The 21,717-nt window shown below is 40.7% G+C and overlaps 2 protein-coding genes across 4 annotated transcripts; one reads left to right on the forward strand and one right to left on the reverse strand.

The window, feature by feature from the left end:
* Positions 1–1,373: 1,373 nt before the first annotated feature.
* Positions 1,374–10,044, forward strand: ACBD7 (acyl-CoA binding domain containing 7). Its single transcript, XM_063150730.1, has 4 exons — positions 1,374–1,483; positions 9,395–9,512; positions 9,616–9,678; positions 9,765–10,044. Exons 1-4 carry the CDS (start codon positions 1,472–1,474, stop codon positions 9,836–9,838), a joined length of 267 nt encoding a protein of 88 aa, XP_063006800.1. The 5' UTR covers positions 1,374–1,471; the 3' UTR covers positions 9,839–10,044.
* Positions 10,045–10,065: 21 nt separating this feature from the next.
* On the reverse strand, positions 10,066–21,655 carry OLAH (oleoyl-ACP hydrolase). Of its 3 annotated transcripts, XM_063150716.1 has the most exons (8): positions 21,498–21,655; positions 20,659–20,712; positions 15,312–15,443; positions 13,532–13,670; positions 12,845–12,944; positions 11,762–11,931; positions 10,776–10,861; positions 10,066–10,531 (listed from the first exon to the last, which is right to left on the reverse strand). In XM_063150716.1, exons 3-8 carry the CDS (start codon positions 15,439–15,441, stop codon positions 10,401–10,403), a joined length of 756 nt encoding a protein of 251 aa, XP_063006786.1. In that variant the 5' UTR covers positions 15,442–15,443; positions 20,659–20,712; positions 21,498–21,655; the 3' UTR covers positions 10,066–10,400. The 3 variants fall into 3 exon arrangements, with proteins under 3 accessions (XP_063006786.1, XP_063006778.1, XP_063006769.1); XM_063150708.1 differs by lacking the exon at positions 20,659–20,712; XM_063150699.1 differs by having other exon boundaries at positions 20,659–21,655.
* Positions 21,656–21,717: the final 62 nt, after the last annotated feature.

The following is a 21,717-nucleotide window of genomic DNA, read 5'->3' on the forward strand; positions in this document are numbered from 1 at the left end:
CGTGGTTAAGCACAGCTCTTTGGCCCTGAAAGAGCAGAGCTTCTTTGCTAGGGCACTGAAATGTTTCACGTTTTTATTTTTATCTCCTATTTACTTACATTTACTTGGATTGTTTCCTTGTTAATTCCTGATTTAATTTAACCTGGACTTGTTTCCCCTCAAATTACTTTTTTGGCATGGTTTTGTGGAAGTTAGTGAGTTAAAAAATGCAGAAGTACCTACCATAGATCAAACTATGCTTAGGAAATTATGTACATGTGAAAAAAGCCAATCACTTGTTTTTTTTAAATTTTAAAAGTTTAATAGTAATAAAATGGTTATAAAATAGTAATACAGTTAGAGCAATAATAATTTGGACAGTTTGAATTAGGACAATATAAGACAATAGAACCAAAGAGTTACAGACGTCCGGGTACCTTTTTCTGGGCAGCACGAGCCTGAAAAAGGACACACGTTAACAAAGGATTAACCCTTAAAAACAATAGTTTGTTGCATATTCATACACTTCATACATGATGCATAAATTCCATTCAAACACAGGATTCTGTCTGGTCGTGTCAACTTCTTCCTCTGAATCCTGACAGCGCCTTCGAGGCAGGAAGAAGTTCTTTTCTTCTGATAAGAAGGCAATAAATTCTTTTTCTCTGAAAGATTTAGGTGTCCTGTGGCTGCTGTCTCACTGCAAGTGTTTTCTTTTAAAAAAGTATTCTACATAGCATCGTTTCTATTTTAACATTTTTTATAACCTAAAACTATATTTAACACACTACTTAAGAGAATCAATACAGCATTACTTTCTAACACAACACATATAGTACTCACTTTAACATTTGCCAAAGCCAATCGTAGAATACGCATTTTTCACATACATAAGTGTATAGAGGCATGAATATAAATAATTCATTGATACAAGAGAGATGGATTTTTTTTTCTTCAGTGGTTACACTTGTGGGGTAGTTTATCAATTGATTTAATATTTTTATTCTATACTTAGTAGACCAAATTGAAAATCAGCTTTCACAGTGTATTTTGTGTGTGTAGCCACTTGCGTGAGGCATCCTTGAGATGACCCTCGTGTTTTCAGAGCTGCAGCTGAAGGGTGCGAAGTCCCAGGTTGGTTGGACAATGGACATGGGCAGGGACTGCGGCAGAAGGAACGTGTCCAATAACTGGACCGGTTGCACTTCAAATCACTCAAGAAATTCCTTTGTCAAACAAACGGCTTGGGAATCTTTCTGCCCTCAGCCTGGCAGCCTGATCCGCAGTGGTGCGGCTGGAGCTGAGGCTTTCAGCGGAACCCACGGGCGCTCCGTGCCCCCCGCCCCCGGGCCGAGGGCGCGGCGGCAGCAGCGAGTCCCGGAGCGCTGCGGGGCTGAGCTCACGGGCACGGTCCCAGCGCCAACGCAGCCCGCCGGCAGACGCGCCAGAAGGAGAAGGAGCGAGGCCCTTCCCTGCGCATCCCCGCAGCATCATGACTCTCCAGGTACGCGATTCTGCATCTGGGGACACGGGCGAGGAGAGGGATGCGCTGTGCGTCTGTGCGATGCCGTGCTGCGGACTGTGGTGTTTCTTCCGCGTAAAGATTTTTACTGCAGAATCAAGGTTACCTTGTGGCAAGGGAAATCTGCCTGAACCCTTGGAGGTTAAATAGTGCATTACTTTTCACAAGTGGAGGATGAGAAGCAAGCTGGTTAATATGAGCTGTTTCATGGGTCATGTAATATTTTGGATTTTTTTTCATGGGTTCAGAGTATGCATGAATTATGTTTCTCCAGGCGTGCATCTGAGTTTGCTAGGACTGAGTTAGACATGGAAAGGCAGGTACATACTTATGTTTTTAGGATCTAGCTGGTTGCTTGAAGCTGTTAAAGGAGGAGGGAAACTTCTAACACTGAGACAGTGTTATATGTGCATTTGGGAAGTGTAAATAATTTGAAAATAAGTTGTGCGGATTTTTTAGGGTGTATGCATCTTTGGACTGCTACAATTTGATAGCTTTGTGTTTTGGTAGGAGAGCTTCTACTTACCTTCTAGCTAGACAGAGTGCTTCTTTTTATGTACTCTCTGATTGTAGCTTTAAATAGCTGTTGAGGAAATTATCTTCATTGCTGGCTTTTAGCCTCCTACCTTTGTGGGAAACTATGAATACTTCCCTTGTCCTGGCCATGTCCCGATAGATTAAGCTGATTTTCTTCTTTAGGCTTTCCTATTATCCCTTTCACTTTCAAGATTTGCAAGCTCTTCTATCCCTGTCTCATTATGTCTGCCTCAGCTTAGTTAGTGTGCATTTTGCAAAGAGCGAGCAGTACAATGCTGTGACCTAGATGCAGGGAGTGCATTGCCAGCAGCTTAGCAATTTTCTTCTGAGCTGCAATTATGCTGAATAGCACAGAGGTTTCATTGTGCTGTGTTACAGCTAGGAAGAAATCTCTTTCTTACATGGTTCAAAATTGCCAAATCCCAACATAACACTACCTTTGCATCATTAATAATTGCTGAAATTGCAGCTTGTTTTATTCTGTCTTAAACTCAATCTAGCAAGTGAATTTGTTAGCCTGATGATTTAAGCAATGAGCCATAAATTATGATAAGAAAGGGCTGAAGGCAGTATGATATGCTGTTCCATAACTGCATAGAGTTACACTTAAACATAAAAATTAGTGGTTGAAATTTTAAGATGCCTTATGCATTCTGCATTAGACATTATAGAGCTTGTCTGTCCACACTGGTTTGCTTGACAGTTACCAACCATATCCATAAATTTACTGAATCTAGCTGTATGGGAATGAGGACAATGAATAAAATATTGTTCTCTTTAGTGAGGCTGTAAAATACTTTTCAGTTTTGCAAACTGGTAAAATATTCTGCAGTAAATGGAGAATTCATTCAAGCTTTTTTCTTCACAAAAAGACAGTGTCTGATAATGGTCTGATAATTTGTGCTTTTATCTTTAAGACACATGTGTATGTTTATGACTGTATATATTTTTATTCTTTTTATTTGGGGAGTTAAAGGGAATATTATCGGCACATGATTAACAGAAAATTATATTTTTACAGGCTGCTAATAAGCATGTTGTGTAAGCAGGCAAATCCTAAGCAACAGTCTGTGCAGAATGATTGGTTAGAGGAGGATAAAGAACAAAAGGTTTAGTATTTAGATTTCATTTCTGCACCTTTCTTGCTTTGTAAGATATGGCTTTGCAAATCTTTAAACTATCTTGTGATACTTGCCTATAGATGCAAATAGAATAAAATTATAGGAAAATAAGGTTATTAACTTAATGGTTTCCTTAACATTTTATCTTTTGTCTTGTACAATTGAACAGGACTTCTGGTTCATTCTTACTGTGAACTTGTCATGGTTTAACACTACCCAGCAAATAAGTACCATGCAGTCACTTGCTCACCTGCTTCACCTACGGTGGGATGGGGAGGAGAACTGGCACTGAGGAGAAGGGGGAGGAAGCAAAAACTCATGGGCTGAGATAAGAATAGTTTAATGATTTTTTAAAAAAGTAAAATATAATACTGTGATAGTAGTAATGAGAGAGAGAGAAAAAGAGAGAGAGTGTATGTGCAGATAAACCCAGGAGAAGCACATGATGCACAATACAATTGCTCACTACCCACTGACCAAGGCTGAATCCATCCCTGAGCAGCAGTCAGTCTCTTTTGACCAACTCCTCCCAGTTTCTGCACTGGGTATGGATGTTCTGTGATGTGGAATATCCCTGTGGCCAGTTTGGTGAGCTGTCCCAGAGGTGTTCCCCTCCCCTTCCCCAGATTCTTGTGCATCTCCTCACGTTCAGAGCATGAGATACTGAAAAGTCCTTGGCTCAGTGCAAGCACTACTCAGCAACAACCAAAACATCAGTGTGTTACCAACAATATTCTCATCCTGCATCCAAAACACTGCACTGTAGCAGGTACTAGGGAGAAAATTACCTGTACCCCAGACAAAACCAGGACAGAAGTTTAGATCAGAAAACAATTCCAGACTTGTGAAAGATTTCCACAGATTTGAATGGTCCTTGTACATCAGTGCTGGCAGAAGCTCACATGCAGTAGTAACTTATTTAATTTAATGTTAACAATGTGGCAACCTAGTTATGGTTTACTATTGATACAAATTTTAAATCTTACAATTAACAGAGTCCTACTATTGTTTGCACCTGTGTGGATAATATTAAGAAATGTCTGTGATGGAGGAGTCAGTCATAGTTATAGTCAAGAATGTCACATTTCTAATGTTTGGCTTAATAATGAAATATTTATTTTAATAAAATTGTAGCTATAAAAAATGCCTTGAGCAGTAGGTCATCACATTTATTTTTGTAAGTGAATGTCCATCCCTTTTATACATCTGTTCCAATAGTATGACTTTAAATGTTTTGCTTTCAGGACCATCAAATGTACAGTTCAGTTTCTTTGAACCACTATTTTTAATTCTTTGGTAAGGTAGTTTGCATTGCTAATTTTGTTTCCCCTCGTTAAATGCTTCTCCATTAGAAATGCTGTACATCTCCTAAGAACACTTGTTAGTGCATAGGAGTTTCTGTGTCATTACACTTGCCTTGCCACTCAGTACAGAACGCCCTCATATGCCAGTGCTGCATGCCCGGAGCTGGCACAGCAGCGTGGCACAGCCAGAGTGACTCATTGGCTGGGATGCCAGTTCAGAGCATGTGAGCTCCTCTGCAACCCCCATGTCCCTGCCTCTTCCTCGAGGTGAGCACAAAGTGGAACAGGCCTGTTTTCATGGAAGGATAAGGCACCTGACTGTCAAAAAAGCCCCATGAGCAGTCTCGCAGGGACTGTGAACTCAGACTCCTGCTTGTGGCAGTGTGTCTGTCCCCCCCGCTCCCAGCTGAAGGCCCTCATGCTGTGCTTCAGACACGGGGCAAGGTGCTTCTGTCCCAAACCCCAAATTCTCTGCCTGTGCTGGTGGGACTTCCTGGCCCCAAACACATGGGTTCACCATTCTGGGTTTGCTGCTGAAAGGAAGAATTGTGTTATTTACTTACTTACTATGGGCCTCAGCAATTTTTGGTGAAAAATTAAAAATGAGCTTAACATCTGAACTTGTTGAAGCATTTCAGGTTGTTGTAGCAAATCCAGGTACAGTTGCTGTGCAGGAGGAGACCAAGAGACAATACAGCATAAGATAAAAAATTAAAATTTCAAAACTTTAATGAAAGCAAATATTAATATTACCAAAAAAAAACTGAGAAGGGATACTGTAAGGCCATTTCAACATTATTGATTCAGCTTTTATATGTAGTCTAGACCACACAATTTTGGTTTATCTAAATTACAAATAATATATATACATAACATATGAGTGTATTTTAAGCCTTTTGATTTTTTATTCTAGAAAAATCCTGTAATTTTTTTGCAGCACTCCCAAATGCTCGATTGGTAAAAAAAAATAAATCTACAGTGTTCTTAAAAGAAATCAGACACAAAAAGCTGGACTTAAAGCTTCATGTTTTTCTGTGGTTCTATGGTATAGTTGCATTTTAGTAACATTGAGAATTATTTTTATTAAAACAGGAGCAAACTACGTAAGTAATTACATGTTTCAGTATATAAATTTCTAGATTTAAAAATATAATTTGGAATTAATTTAATCTAGAATTTAGTGCAGAAACTGCCAAATCATATACTTTATTGAATGACCAAGTGTCAGATCTTCAAGAAGACAAATGGCAATTGGAATCTGCCTAATTCTCAGAAGAATTGCTGTATTCAAAATAGAACAGCAGCATTTCTCAAACTTTAAACAGTCATTTTCAATTTTAGCACACCAATTTTTCTCTGTACTCCTCCCTCTCTGGGCATTTGGTTCAGGGAGGTCTTGGTGGGAATCTCCCAGACACTTCTGCTTGTCATTTATGCAAGCATTAAGGTTCTCATTGAGTTGAAAGATTATTTGTTAAAAAGCATCTGCATTGCTGCAGGGTTTTGGTCTTTTCCTTTCATTTCACTTCAAGGATGCCAGGAACTGAGAGACCTTCAGATGTGTATTGCCATCATGAATCCTTTCCATCTAATGTTCTGCGAATTTACAGCTGCAGTTTAAAGAATATTCAAGATTTAATTGCTGTTTTGCAGGGCACTAGAATGCCTTTTAAATCACACATCATGATTTTTTTTAAAACATTCCTTTTAAATGCACCTCTCTGCCTGCTGTTCCTTGTTGCAACACTGCTGTTACAGATGTACATCCTCCTGTGGCAAGCACTTTTGTTCTTAGAAGGCTTGTGCTTTCCCTTTGTGGGTTTTATACAGCAATTCAAAATTTGCATAAAACCAGAAATTCCTCAGAAGTTTGTAGCTGGCAAATGTCATTAGCCAAACTAAATTTCCAGACCAAAATAAAAAGTGAATTCCATCTTAGGAGGCAGAGGTGACTCACTTGGTGGTAGAGTGGCCAAGTTTCAGTGCAGGAAGCTGCAGTGCACCCAGCCACCCGTCCTTACCCTGTTTGGCCTGCTGCTCCTGCCTCCTGCAGCCACCAGCTGGCGTGTCCTTACAGCAGTGAATATGTCATGATTCCAGGGAAGGGCCTTTCTGTGGGGAAAGATGCTTGAACATCACTCTCTAATTAAATTACTACTCATTTTTCCTTCTTAAATTTAAAAAAAGAAATAACCTTTCTCTTGTGCTTTCTCTTGTACTTTCTGTCTGTTCAAATACAGACTGCTGTAGTGAACCTAGCTCTCATTCCTATTTGGTTATTTCCATCACCTGACCCACCCAGCACAGTCACTTGCCAAGGAGAAAGGCATCAATTAAGGACATAAACATGCATTATGTTTTCTTTAAAAAAAAATCAGATGTTTTCTGTAACTAAAGGGAAAGGTGGTATAAAGAAGCACAGTGCCGACTTCTAAGGTAATGCCAGGATCTCAGTGATGTGTCAACAGAGCCACAGTACTCATGCTCAAATCATTGCTGAATTTTACACAAACTTTTAAGCTGAAGTAGTGTGTTGATGCTGACTAAATGCCAGTATCCACCAAAGCCACTCACTCACTCTTCTGCAGCTGGTCAGAGGAGAGAAAATTTTAACAAACGGTTCATGGGTTGAGATAAGGACCAGGAGAGAGATTGGTCATCAAATACCATCAAGGCAAAAGAGGCTCAACTTAGAGACACAAAGTGAATTTATTTCTAACAAAATCAGAGCAGGATAATGAGAAGTAAAATAAGCCCTTATAAACACCTTCCTCCCTTCTCAGCTCTACCCCCTACCCCAGCAGTGCAAGGGGACAGGGAATGGGGGTTGTGGTCAGTTCATGACCCATGGCTTCTCCTGCTGCTCAAGGAGAGCAGTCGTTCCCCTGCTGCACCGTGGGGTGGCACAGGAGACAGTTCTCTGTGAACCTCTCCAACGTGAGCTCATCTCATGAGCAGCAGCTCCCTGTGCTGCTGCAGTGTGAGTCCATCCCACGGGAACAGCTCCCTGTGCTGCTGCAGTGTGAGTCCATCCCATGGGAACAGCTCCCTGTGCTGCTGCAGTGTGAGTCCATCCCATGGGAACAGCTCCCTGTGCTGCTGCAGTGTGAGTCCATGCCATGGGAACAGCTCCCTGTGCTGCTGCACTGTGAGTCCATCCCATGGGAACAGCCCTCCCCAGGCTGCTGCAGTGTGAGTCCATGCCATGGGAACAGCTCCCTGTGACTGCTGCAGTGTGAGTCCATGCCATGGGAACAGCTCCCTGTGCTGCTGCAGTGTGAGTCCATCCCATGGGCACAGCTCCCTGTGCTGCTGCAGTGTGAGTCCATCCCATGGGAACAGCTCCCTGTGACTGCTGCAGTGTGAGTCCATGCCATGGGAACAGCTCCCTGTGCTGCTGCACTGTGAGTCCATGCCACGGGAACAGCTCCCTGTGCTGCTGCAGTGTGAGTCCATCCCATGGGAACAGCTCCCTGTGCTGCTGCAGTGTGAGTCCATCCCATGGGAACAGCTCCCTGTGCTGCTGCAGTGTGAGTCCATCCCATGGGAACAGCCCTCCCAGGCTGCTGCACTGTGGGTCCCTCCTCCACGGGGTGCAGCCCTCCAAGGACAGGCTGCTCCAGCCTGGGAGCAGGGCCCCTCTCCAGGGTCTCCACAGGATCACAGCCTCCTCCCAGGCATCCCCGTGCTCCTCCTGGGGCTCCTGCAGGGGCTGTGGTGGATCCCTGCATCCCCACGGCCTCCATGGCTGCAGGGCACGGCTGCTGCCCCCGGCCCGCCCCACGGCCTGAGGGGAATCTCGGCCCCGGCGCCTGGAGCAGCTCCTGCCCCTCCTGCGCTGCCCTCGGGCTCTGCGGGGCTGCTCCTCTCACGTTCTCGCTCTGCTCTTCTCTGGCCGTAGTCACAACCGGGCAACCACTGCTTGTTTATTTTCCTCCTTAAATCTGTTGCCACCATTTCCAATCGGCCTGGCCTTGCCCAGCAGGACATACATCTTTAGAGTCACCAGGGATTGGCTCTGCTGGACATGTTGGAAGCTTCTGGCAGCTTCTCATGGAAGCCACCCTTGTAGCCCCCCCCCCAGCCCCAACTACCAAAAACCAGGCCATGCAAAAGCAATACCCTGGTTTTGTATATTTTAAGTATTTGTGCAGGATATACTGTGCTTCTGTAAATGCAGATCCAACTCAAAAGCTAAAATAATTGTTGAAACCAGCATATAGCATGTTAAAGTGCTTGTATCAGTCTTCATTAGAGTAGTGTGGTGACCTGATGGGTCTGTAGTCACTATACAAAATCTCTCTCTCTGAAATGTTCTGGGCATGAAACAGAACTCCAAACCTTAGCCTGAGTCCTGCTTTATAGCAAGAATGGCTACAGCCTCGGGTTGATGTGAGTGTGTGATTCAGCGATGAAAGTAGTAAATTTACACTTTACTCTGGTGCTCTGCTGTGTTTCAGAGATGGCTGTGGAAGGTGGTTCTGACTCCTCTCCATGAGGTACCTCTGTGCCAGCTGTTGATCACCTACCTCCCTGTCAGCAGAGCAGAGGGAATGGAAGGTGAATTGGGCAGTACCACTCAGAGGGGATTTGAGCTCCACCAATTGAGCCAGCACAGTGTAGGCAGGGTCAAAACAACTCAGAGATTACTGTGGGGTGTAAAGTTCAGTGAATGGCTTCATACCTGCAGTGCGACTGTAAAAGACATATACATCATATAAATTGTGGAGGCTGCCCCTATCAACCATACAACCCTATATCCCTTTCTAGTAATGTACACATTTATGAAGCTTCTTTCACGGGAAGAAGCCTTGTCTGATTGCTAAACTCAAGTGAGTAATTGAGAATATCTAATGATATTACTGTGTGTCTTATAACTCATGTTTTTAAAACACCTCTTGAGAGGAGAACCCTTTCTGTTCTTTCATCAGGCTGACTTTGATGGTGCTGCAGAAGATGTAAAAAAATTAAAAACAAGACCAACTGATGAAGAACTGAAGGAACTGTATGGATTCTACAAACAGGCTACTGTTGGAGATATTAATATTGGTATTACTATATATACTTCACATTTAATCACATGTCTTGATAAAATCAGTCTAATGTGATGTAAATCTGCATGATAACCAAAGCTATGCATTTATTTTGACAGAATGTCCGGGAATGCTAGATTTGAAAGGCAAAGCCAAATGGGAGGCATGGAACCTGAAAAAAGGTGTTACACCAATTAAATTTTCATCCTGTAGTCAAGTTTATAGGATGACAACTGAGAAAGATAATTATGCCTACTTTCCTTTGCAGGTTTATCAAAGGAGGATGCCATGAATGCCTATATCTCTAAAGCAAGAGCAATGGTAGAAAAATATGGGATCTAGAATATTCAAAATAATTCCCACTAATACTTAACTCTTCAGTAGCTAATGAACTAACTCTGTTGAGAAAAATGCAATACTAACTCCTCAGTGAGGTCTGACACTAATATCTTCTAAGCATAAGCTGTTTGACTGTAAAGGGTATTTACATATATAATCTATTTCTAGCTTGTATATGAATCTAAATAAATTTGAACTGAATAAATGAAGCTTTCTATGAGAATTATGGATTTTTGTGGGTATTAAATTATATTTAGCATTTTGATAGGAGCGGACAAACAGAAGCTCTAACAGTAAAATAACATAGACATAATGCTTTTGCAAACAGGGTTATGGAATAAAGTGAAGAGTTTGTACACATGTAAGAGAAGAAGGAAAAGATGAAACCTTTGTTAAGACCCAAAGCCTATGTTTGTTTTCAAAACATCAGGAAAACATCCCCTTATAAAGGATTACAGAGGAACAGAACAACTTTGAGGCATAACTGCAATGTAGAGAAAGAAGTGATTTATTACAAATTGCTGTGGACCAACCTTACACTGCTATTAAAAATTGTGAGAAATACTCATAGACCATTTTCTATGCTTCTTGTCATGTGTTTTATCAAGAAGCTTTCATTAGAGGGTTTCAGCAGATAAAGGTGATCTCCAGGAAGCTCATAAAAGGAAGTATCTCCACTCGTTAGTTCTTGCCAACCTAAAAAAGATATTTGACCTGTCAGAAAAATGTCAGCTATTGTGATCATTTTGTATAACTATTTCAAAACTATAATTTAATAATTATTTTAAATCCCATATCAACTTTTTGGTTCATATATTGAAACTACTCAGTTGATTTGTTTCCTTTAAGAAGGAAGTAGACTCTAGAAAACTCTAATTAACAGGTGTAATACAACAAGAAAATGTGTAAGTATAAGAGGAAAACCATTTACGCAAAGTACCTTTTGCATCATATATTTTATCATCAGACCCACAAAAGTAGGTAATATCACAGGAGAAGGGGATATTCAGTTCTGTCTTCTCAAATCTGTGAACATAAAAGTAATCATAAAACATTCCATAAGATACATATATTTTGAATTTGCTTCCACATACAAAAAAGGTTTTTTGTTCTTCTCCAAAATGTAACAAATTTCAGGAGTTAGATTATACAGAACATTGGGAGAAGGAAATACTCTGTAAGTTTCTTAGCTCCTTGCCCTACTGTAATTAGATATAAAATTGTAAGGAAAGAATGACCCAATATTTAGGGGGAAAAAAGAGCTTCAACCTGCAATAAATATTCTCACCTACAATAAATAATGATGTTACCTACTTATATACAAGTTTGAACATTTCAGCATCTTTCAGTGTCAGATTCCTATGACCAAAATGGGTCCCACATCCAAGAGTGTTTTTGCCAAGGTAAGAAGCCTAAACCACTCAGCTACATGAGCTGTCATGTCATGTAGGGCACCCAGACAGCCATGTCAGGAAGACGGTGGCTGTCTGGGTGCCCAGAACACAGGATTCTGGTTTTTGGTCAGGCTAGAGGACCTTGGATCTGGAGGCTGAATGCAGTGTTCCTGAAGCATGATGAGCTGAGGTTGTTAGCCTCAGAGAACAATAAAAGACACAAGAATATTCCCTTTTAGTAGCTGCTAACTTCAGATGGTAGGTAGAACTGTAATTCTGCCATGACAGGTTCACTACTTCAGTAACAGTTGTGGTTGCTGCAGTAAGCAGTGTTTCATCTAGGGCGTAAATAACAGAAAACAAATAGGAAAGCACACAAAGGAAAAGAACCCTATGTTTACTGTTTCTTATTCTTTCTATAACAGAAATGAGAACAAGTTACTAAGAAAGAAAAAAGAGAACTTAACATGATCAAACACAAGTAAAAATGTAAAATACAAATACAGAAGTAATACAAACTTGTAAAACTTACGAACACGTCTGAAAAAGTTTGGCGTCTTCTTTGAAAGTAAGCGCCGTATCCCTCCAAAGGTCTTCATCATGTGGAAGCTCAAAATTTCCTCCTAGAATCTCCATAATTGCAAGAAGGTCATTGGGTCCATCAGGTAGGACTATGCTTTTGACAGCAAGATATGCTGCAGACTGTCAGTACCAAACAAAGCAGATCAGATGTTGTATATAATATACTTTGAATAACTTTTCCAGTAAAATTAATTTAGTAAAAAGTACAATAACTTTCCATCTCCAGAATATGATGGCTGATTTGTTTAACATTCACATTGTTCAAGCTTGACTCTTACTATTAAAATACAACTAGTAAAATAATCTAAGAGAAAGAAAAATCTAGCAGTGGACATAAACCTGGCTAATGTAGGACAAAGAGACAACTGATTATGGCAATTTGTGGAAACAACAATTGCTTCCACGAATCACTAGCTCATACTCAGGACTGCTAAGCCTTAGAAACTGAAGAACAGAAACAGCAAATGCTGACTGAGGACAGGACTGGAAAAATGCCACTTCACTACTGTTTTTCTGAGAAAGACTATCAGAACCAGCAGAACCTCAGAAAAAACTGATTAAAATCATACAAAGAATGAGGAGAGAGAAAAAAAATGGACAAATGTATTGAGGGCTGATACAGCGGGTTTATGAAAGACTTGGTAAAGACAGTCACTTCACACACATTACACAGAAAGGAGGACCACTTAGAATTTGGGTTTGATTATTTTTGAGTGTTAAGCCAATGGTCATACTAAATGACAGAATATTCAAAAAAATTTTGTTTAAGGATTAGTTAGTTTAAGCATTAATTAGTTCCAACATTAGTAAAGGAGATTGTTCTCCCAAGGCTAAGGTTAGCAGCAGCGAATATTATGTATTCTGCATCAACCTCAGAACAATTTTCACTTCATAGATTCTGAAGAAATGCTGATTTTTTAAATTAAAATACCATACTGTTACCATACTGCATACCATACTGTAAAATATTATTCTTACTCTTAGTAGCTAATTTATGGTTCTGTTTCATAATGTTAATGATTCTGTAGCTTACATTTGGGGAGTGTGCTGCTGACATGAAAAGATGGACTGGCTCCAGTCCATACTTTTTTTTCAGATGAAGTGCGACAGCAAAACTCATGTAAGTTCCAAAACTGCAGCAAAACAAGAAATTAAAGCAAAGTAAGTAAAAATGTACATAAAACCTGGAAAATAGAAACATAATTTTAATTTCATTGCTAACTGGCTATCTTGAACAATTGCTGAAATGGTATATGATATGCAGATTATAATGATATTAGTTTATTGACATGAAGTATATTCCTACACAGTCTAATTTTGCAAATAAGGCCTTTTCATATTATCTTTCTTTTAATAGTCTCCTTAATTTTCAATAAGTGCAGTTATTTTTAGTACTTGGGACTCAACAATCTTTAAAATCTGTGTTTCATTAATGATTCAACCCCTTCATTCATATAGATCAAGCACTGGCACAAATATTAACAATAAATGCAATTATGATTGATTCGAAACACATGCTCAGATGTTGCACCTGAAAGTATAAATAAATAACCAGAGTCTTTGAGAGCAACTGCATGTTTTAGGATGACTTGACAGAACATCCTTGCAGAAGCATATTTCTCCTAAAGGTTTTGCAAATACAAACAAGTAACACTCTACTCCTAGAGCTCAGCAATAGAAGCTCTGTCACCAGGGTATCTAAAAATGTATATATTTTTACCTGTGACCAAAAAATGCAAATGGTTTTTCTTTCAATTCTTTTAACAAAACACTTGTAATTTCATTAACTACACTTGTCATGTCTTTTGCAAAAGGCTCTTCAAGACGAGTTTCTCTTCCAGGAAGCCTTATACAGAACACTGCAGAGGAGGTGAAGGAAGGGAGGGAAAAGAATTATAGGTATTTCAAATAGATACAGTAAAATAATTTTAATTAAGTTTTTTATTATTCTGCAAAATATACATACTATTTTAATTAATCCTTCTTAGAGTTGATCCTGTGCACTTGCTTGCTGTTGCTGCCACTGTGATTTAATCCTTCAAGAGATTAGGTTTCCACCCTTCCTTTAGTCCCAAATGTTGCCCCTCCTGCTGATCTGATTGCTAAATGCCTTGAGTCAGAATCCACAAGATCCTGATTTTAGCTGAGATTTGAAAGCAACTTTATTGTTATAAGTTTTAATAACAACCACAAATTCATTAATTTCAATAATAGTAAGTTTGAGAGTTGTGTAAAATATATCATTTCAAGGGCAGCATTAGTAAGTGAAACTATATTAGAGTTGTACAATCCTTGTTTTCGGCTTTGTCAGCTCTTCACCACTGCACATTGGAAAACATGGAATCATAGTGCAAATTAGTGGATGTTTGTATTTATAGTTACATTTATAGTTATTTATATTTATAGAGAAGGAAATTTACATGCTTTTCTGTTTTCCTTTCAAAGCTGAGGATTTTCCTCTCACTGTTTAGTGAAAGTAAGGAATGAATAGATCAGCAAATATGTTGATTTTTTTCAAATCTCCTTGACATCATGCATACTGCTAGTTATGTAGAAGTAATGGGTCAGACACAAAGAGACAGACTGTTCTAGAAGAGACAGACTAAACCACAACCTAATACCATAGATATGAGTACAGAAAAGTTTGCATCTTCTATACTTTCTGCAGAAACCATCCCTGAAAGAACATGCTGTGCCCTGACTTTATTTGTCTGCATCTGTAGTTGGTCCTAGGCCATTTCCTTAGTAACTTTCTTGGAAGTACTGCCAGTGGACAAAAACTTTTTCTTTCTTGTTTTTTGTTTTTTCCCCTATTTCCAAGGAAGATTCAACATGCAACTGCTCACCAGAAAGTATATTTGCATTTAGAGGACTGGCAAAACTGCAGTGGCAATGTTCATGAATATGAAATTGTTTTTTCTTTGTGGAAGGTTTGGAAAATGGCCTTGGTTCCTCTTCAAATAGGTCAAGCAATGGATTTTTTTAGTGGTGATATATCTTGTGAGCAATGAGAATTACTTCATAGTGTAACTAAACATCATTTCACTGTTATAAAATTCATAGATTAAATTTCAGTTTTGATACAAGAAGTACAAACGCTGGATAAGGGATACTCTGTAGCCTCTCAAAATTAAAAACAGTTCTCATATCTTCACTCTTAACCTTGCTGAAGACTGGTTTATCAACAATATTCTATGTAGTTTTGTTTCTGAATCATACCAGTAGTTTCTGAAGCAGTCAAGCATACTATACTCTTGTGAATTGTAGCTCTGAGGATATAACTTCTTACCCATTCAAATATAATTTGATCCACGGTGGTACAGAAAATGTACCCTAGTGGAAATGCTAGTTCCTAATAAATGCTTGTTCCTTCCTTTCTGGAGAAGACATATTGGATAAAGATTGTAGTGCTTTCAAGACTATTATATTCCATTTAAAATTTTTGACTAATGTGTATTTCAGAATTTCTTAACTTCTACTGCAACTACAAAATGACTAACCTTCAACTGAGTCGTTGAAGAGTCTCCCCCACTGAGCAAGTTGTGAAGTTCCACTTCCAGCCCATGGAAAGCAAATCAGTCTACAAACAGCATCTGGCTTTTTTTGTACACAAGCAACCAGTTTTTCCATCTCTTAAAAACAAAACAAAAACAACAAAAAACCCACCATCATTCTAGAACAAGACTCTTCAGATACAGGAAAATTCGAGTGAATTAAGTCTAAATTGAAACAACAGGGTGCAATAGTCTCTATCATCAAAACTGCTTGTGTTAAAACAACTCTCCGCTAGATATGAGATAATCTTCCTGCAACACTGTAAAACAGTTCTGTTTTTATAAATGATGGCAGAATAGTATTGGGAAATACCCTTAGTTAATATTTGCTCAGTCACTGACCACAACAAACACTACAAGTAGCAAAATAAATTGTTAAGGGATTTAAGGGAGACCATTTAAAAACATAAGCTTTTAGGAAAAAATACACAAAAATAAGAGAAAAACCTAGAAAACATAAGGACCACCTAGTTCAATGCTCTCTCTATCACAGTGGTAAAACAGATGTCAAAGCCACAGTAGGATGTAATTTCTTTATATATATATATAACATCTATTAATTACTCGTTTATGCATTTTTCCAGTCTCCCCTTGAACAGCTGGCATCCATGACATCCTCTTCATGCAATGACCTGCACACCTCAATATCTGATGCATGAAGAATGAATCCCTTTTTTGGTTTTAGTGGCTCAGAGAGTAACCTAAGTCAGAGCTGTAACTGAGATACAGACTCATCACCAGCTGTGACTGATCATGCTGCTGCTGAGACAATCTGTCCCTTCCCAGCCTCTTGGAGCATGGTGCTCTATCCCAATCTTTTACTCAGCACTAGCACTCCATAGCTATGTAGTAAGAGCACATTGTTTATCAAGCTGTAAACTAATCCTGTAGTTTAGTTTTCACCTACATCAGTCTCACCATCCTCCTGTTGAAAATGAAAGGAGCCTTTTATGACCTTTTTGGAAGCTTTCATGCACTTCATCCAGTGGACAGGTGCATGCTGGTATTACATATACAGCCCCAAAGTTTGGGTGCAAATGACACATCCGTGCTAACCTGATGGAGTAATTTGCCTTTAAGGATTATTTTACAACTCTGAAACAACCTGCAGAGTCTGTCTTACTGGTTTGAAAGATACATTCAGCCAATCTAATTTTCATACACAAAAAAAGGCCACAAACAAGAAAGAACTATTACATGAATACATAATCCTATTTGGAGTACAGTTGAATCTCAATTTATTTGAAATCTAAGCATATTTGGTTAGGGAAATGTCTTTTTTCTCATTTTTTTACAAGATGAGACAGCAATTTTTAAAAACTTGTTTATTATTTCCAAACTGTCTATATTTTCATCTACTTCCACCTATTGGCCTTATACCTGAGCTCTAACTTTGACCATATTATAACAAAGAGAGGATACATAAGAATTCTTCTGCAAAATCAGGATTTTCCTAGATTGTAACCTTTTCAAGAGAAACAAGCTTTTATTTTATGCCCTATAAATTTTGTTAGATGCGTGAGCTGATGAATTCGTGTCATAAAAATCTACTTTAGACTGTTCACAATCAAAAGAATGTTTCTTTCTAGAACTATCAGCAAAGAAATGGCTCAGTCTGTGAAAAAAAAGAAAATCCACTGAATTTTAAGAAAGTATTTCCTGGCATTTTTCTCTTCACATTTAGAATAAGCTGAAAATAAAATTCTGGTTTGATAGAGAGCTGTATAAAAGATTTAAAGAGCCATCATTTAAATCACAGAACAACTTAGGCTGAAGGGGACTTCTAGAGATCGTATAGTTCAAATCTTCTCTCGCTTGGTGTTGAGTATCTCCAAGGATGGAGCCTCTACAATCTCCCTTGGTAACCATGTTCCAGTGTTCAGTCACGGCTCATAGTGAGGGTACTTTTCTATCTATGTGCTGGTTGTCCCTTGTATCCACAAGTCTTCTCTCTTTTTGCTGAGCACAGCCAAGAAGAGCCTGGCTCTGCCCATCCTTCTATTAGGCAGGTGAAGACATCTTCATTTGGCACTCTCCTCTTGAGACAAAACCAATTATCTCACAGTCTCCTGTACACCACCCACTCCAGTCACAATCACAGGGGACCGCGCCATGCTCACTTCAGTATTTCAATATCCTTCCAATACAACAGAATTAAAAATGGACCCAGATGTGGTCCATTACCAAAGAAATGCTGGATTATTTTTCAAACATATTTTTTAGACAGGCTTTCAGGACATGACAAACTTTTTACATGAGCTTTATTTATTTTCATGGCATCACCTTATAGTAGGTAGACAAGTATTACTTGAAAAGCACAATTGCAAACACAAGTGACAACAAAACTGCTTCCACACTGACCAGCTGCTAGGACAAGTGGACCAACAGCCCCACCCAGCAGGAACAGAATGCCAAAGGTAAAGAACCACCAAGTGCTTTCCCCAAGGAAAATATATCCTATAGCACACAGTTTAAAAAGCCATGGCAGAAGTCTTTGTGAACTGCAGGAGTGTGGTACTTGCCAGTAGGGCAGTCCAGGATCTAAGAGGCCTCTCAGGTACCCAGGAACTTGCAAACCCTACATAGCAGACCTGTGCCATTTGCACTCAGATGAGTTAACCCCTTGTCTGCAGATTCTGGAAGCCAGGGAAAAAGCAACCCTTTCCCAAGTGGCAAGTAGATCCAGGTCTACTCATAAAATTTAGATTTAAGGTAGTCCATTCACCTCCCAGCAATATGCACAGAAGTGGAATAGTGAGCCTGGGAGTCAAATGATCAACTTCATGGTAGGCATGGAGTCTGTTTTCAAAGCTGCTGGATTGCTTACAGCTAGGCTTGAATCTGAGACACCTGGCTGGGCATTGACCACTTGGTATCTGCAATCCTGTAATAACAGAGCTGTCAGGCTGTAGGACAGTTAGGCAATGTAATCCTCTACTGATTTTATCTTCACAAGAGAAACACACTTTGTATAAATTATAGACACCAATGTCTCAGTGTTCTAAACATTGTAACCGTTAAAATTTTTTATTTCTGCATCTGTATCAGTACCTTACATATTACTGTATCACACACACATTTGGCTACATTCATTATTCAAATAATCCTTTTAAAAATATGTTTTTCAGAGTAGGCATTTAAACTTTCTGGAAAATTACAGGTTCATGAAAAGAGGTGTCCAGTTAGAGAGAAAACACATCTGTTACATGCACTGCAATATTTGTTACATGTTTTTTGAGGTTTGTGGATTTATATCCCTAAAAATTTTCTTAGCAAAAGCAGTGGTGTGATCTTCCATTTAAGAGACAGCAAAATGCATAAACCACAGGAAAAACAAAGTGGGAAGCCATATCTTAGTAGATCCTGAGTTCAGAAAAATACTGGTGTTTGCTTCTTGAAAAATAAAGACTTCAGGAAATCCTTTGTCTTTATATCTAAATGCTATAAATTAATGGCAAAAAAGTATGAAGCGTACCCATCTTATTAGTCATATTTTTCCCAATAACATGTCTCTCAAGGCTACATTTTTAGCACACTATATTTGAAATTGGTTAATGTCATTGCTAACATCTAAAAGCTGCTGATGAAAAAAAAAAATCATGTCATTACCAACTGAAATCATGTCCTCCAGAAAGCTGTTTACTCATCCCTTTACTTCTTCTTGAAAAAAAATCTAGGGCATTATTACAGAGAAACTTATTTGTGGAACACTTGCATCTGATAAGCTCAAAGCATCCCTAATGCAAAATTATTGAAATAAATATTAAAGTCACACAACATGCATTCCCAACATGAACTTTACTACTTGGACCTTCCAGAGCATTGAAACTGCCAAATACACAGACCATGTGGGTGTTTCAAAAACAAACACCAGGAGCAGTATGATCTCCCCTCCTTTTCTACTGCTGCTGTCATCCTAGTTCTGCTATGGTACAACCACCCAGCCTTTGCTCAGATGTTTGAGGACATCGTTCAATTGAGAGGAAGAGCTCTAAAGCAGACCACAGAGTTGAACTGTGTAAGGTAAGAGAGATAAAACTGGGGAGAAAGGCAAGCACACAGGGATGGCACTAGACAAGCAGCTCAACAATCAAGAGGAAAGACATCAATGGGGAAAGATAATTACCATCTCAAGGGAAAAAAATGAACTGGGAGATTGCAACCTCCTGTACTGATAATCTGGATGAGGGGATTGAGTGCATCCCTTGGTAAATTCTCAGATAACACTGAGTTGGGTGGGAGGTTGATGTGCTGGATGCCAGGAAGGCTCTGCAGAGGGATCTGGACTGGGTGGATTGATGGTCCAAGGCCAATGGTTTGAGATTCAAGAAGACCAAGTGCTGAGTCTTGCTCTTGGGTCAAAACAACGCCATGCAGTTTTGATTTGCTTTTCTGTGCAGCTTTTGCTTTCCCAACCCACAAGATTCCTAACATTTACTCATCTGATCCTCTCCCTGATTCCACTGGTAGGCAAGTGAGTGAGCAGTTGTTGCACGGGGCTTGGTTGCTGGTTGTTGCTTAGGGCATGGAGTCAAACCATGACAGTGGGTAATGAGAAGCCATTTTGGCAGCAGAGTAACAAAAACAAACAGAAGGTGCCACTGCTGCAGATGCAAAGAGGAAAGAAGTCACAGAATCACTAGGTTGGAAGAGACCTTGGGGATCATCGAGTCCAACCCAGCCCTAACATCTTAACCATGGCTCCAAGTGCCACATCCAGTCTTTTTTTAAGCACATCCAGAGATGATGACTCCACCACCTCTCCAGGCAAACCATTTCAATACTTTATCACCCTTTCTTTATAAAACTTTTTCCTAATATCCAACCTGTATTTCCCTTGGCACAGCATGAGGCTGCATCCTGCGGCTCTGTGAGCCATTGCCTGGAGAAAGAGACTGATCCTCACCTGACCACAACCACCTTTCAGGAAGTTGGAGAGAGGTCACCTCTGAGTCTCCTCTTCTCCAGGCTAAACAACCCCAGCCCCCTCAGTTGTTCCTTGTAGGGCTTGTGTACTACACTGGGCCTCACATGCTCTCCCCAGTAGAAGTGGTGCTTCACCACGGGGTGAAATGTTTGCTCCAGCATGTGGAGTGCTCCAAATGCCACCCAATCACTCTGGCTACTGCTTACTCCTCCTCCTGTGGAACTGCAAGTCACATCCCACAAGCATTTGTCCCACATAACTTTTTAACAGGTGGCACAGAAACCCATCAGCCCAGACCTGCTCAACAGAAACACCCTTGCAGATTCCTGTGCCATTGCCCACCCACAAAGCTGTTGGGCCACTTACCCTGGGTGAGGAGTCCCACGGGTCAGCCAGGGCTTGCATCTGGTCTCAGTTCAGCTAAGGACACCACAGGAGTTAAGGGCACAGCCCATGAGGGACAGCAGCTGTGAAGAAGAGCCCCTGCCTCCAGTGCAGCCTCAGGCACTCCTTCTCCCCATGTCACAGATACCGAGTTCTAAGGATCACTGAAGTCCAACTCCTGACTCTACGCAGGACATCCCCAGAATCACACCATGTTCCTGAGAGCATCTTCCAAATGCTTCTTGAATTCTGGCAGGCTTGGTGCTGAGACCAGGTTTCTGGAGAACCTGCTCCAGTGCCCAATCACTCTCTGGGTAAAAACCTTTGCCTAATAACATCCAGCCTAGATCTCTCCTGACACAACCTCAGGCCATTCTCTTGTTTCCTGTCACTGTGCACCACAGAGATCAGTGTCTGCCCCTCTGCTTCCCCTCATGATGAAGCTGTAACTGCAGTGAGGTCTCCCCTCAGTCCCCCCCAGGCTGGACAGATCAAGGGATCTCAGCCGCTCCTCATGTGGCTCCCCCTCGAGACCCTTGACTATTTTCACAGCTCTCCTTTGGAAGCTCTCAAATAGTTTAATGTCTGTTTTGTATTGTGGCACCCAGAGCTGCCCCAGCACCGGAGGTGAGGCCGCCCCAGTGCAGAGGGACAATCCCTCCCTTGCCGGCTGTCGATGCTGGGCCTGATGCCCCCCGGGACACGGCGGGCCCTCCTGCCTGCCAGGGCACTGCTGATTTATAGTCAAGTTTCCATCAACCAGGAACCCCAGGACGATGGAAATGAGGTCTCCAGCCTCTCGTTCCCCAGTCTGTACGTACGTCCAGAGTTACGCTCTCGCAGGCCCAGACCGTCACTTGCCCTTATAAAGCTTCACACAGTGGCGGCCTCCCAGCCCTCCGATTAGCCCGGCTCTCTCTGCCGAACCCGTCTGCCCCCGAGGGCGTCAGCACCTCCGCCCCACTTCACGCCGCCCTTTTAACTCCACCGCCGGCCCCCGGAGCGCCCGGGACGGCGAGGCCGCTCCCCTCCCGCCTCCGC

The sequence above is a fragment of the Melospiza melodia genome, chromosome 1, assembly GCF_035770615.1.
Source record: "Melospiza melodia melodia isolate bMelMel2 chromosome 1, bMelMel2.pri, whole genome shotgun sequence".
NCBI classification, from domain to species: Eukaryota; Metazoa; Chordata; class Aves; order Passeriformes; family Passerellidae; genus Melospiza; species Melospiza melodia.

Coding starts and splice junctions, on each gene's coding strand:
- ACBD7 (XM_063150730.1), top strand. Junction 9,513..9,615: donor TGTTGGAGATATTAATATTG/GTATTACTATAT, acceptor TTATTTTGACAG/AATGTCCGGGAATGCTAGAT. Junction 9,679..9,764: donor GGCATGGAACCTGAAAAAAG/GTGTTACACCAA, acceptor TTTCCTTTGCAG/GTTTATCAAAGGAGGATGCC.
- OLAH (XM_063150708.1), bottom strand. CDS start 15,441: ATGGAAAAACTGGTTGCTTGTGTACAAAAAAAGCCAGATGCTGTTTGT. Junction 13,671..15,311: donor CTTCAACGACTCAGTTGAAG/GTTAGTCATTTT, acceptor CCTCCTCTGCAG/TGTTCTGTATAAGGCTTCCT. Junction 12,945..13,531: donor TTTGCATTTTTTGGTCACAG/GTAAAAATATAT, acceptor GTTTTGCTGCAG/TTTTGGAACTTACATGAGTT.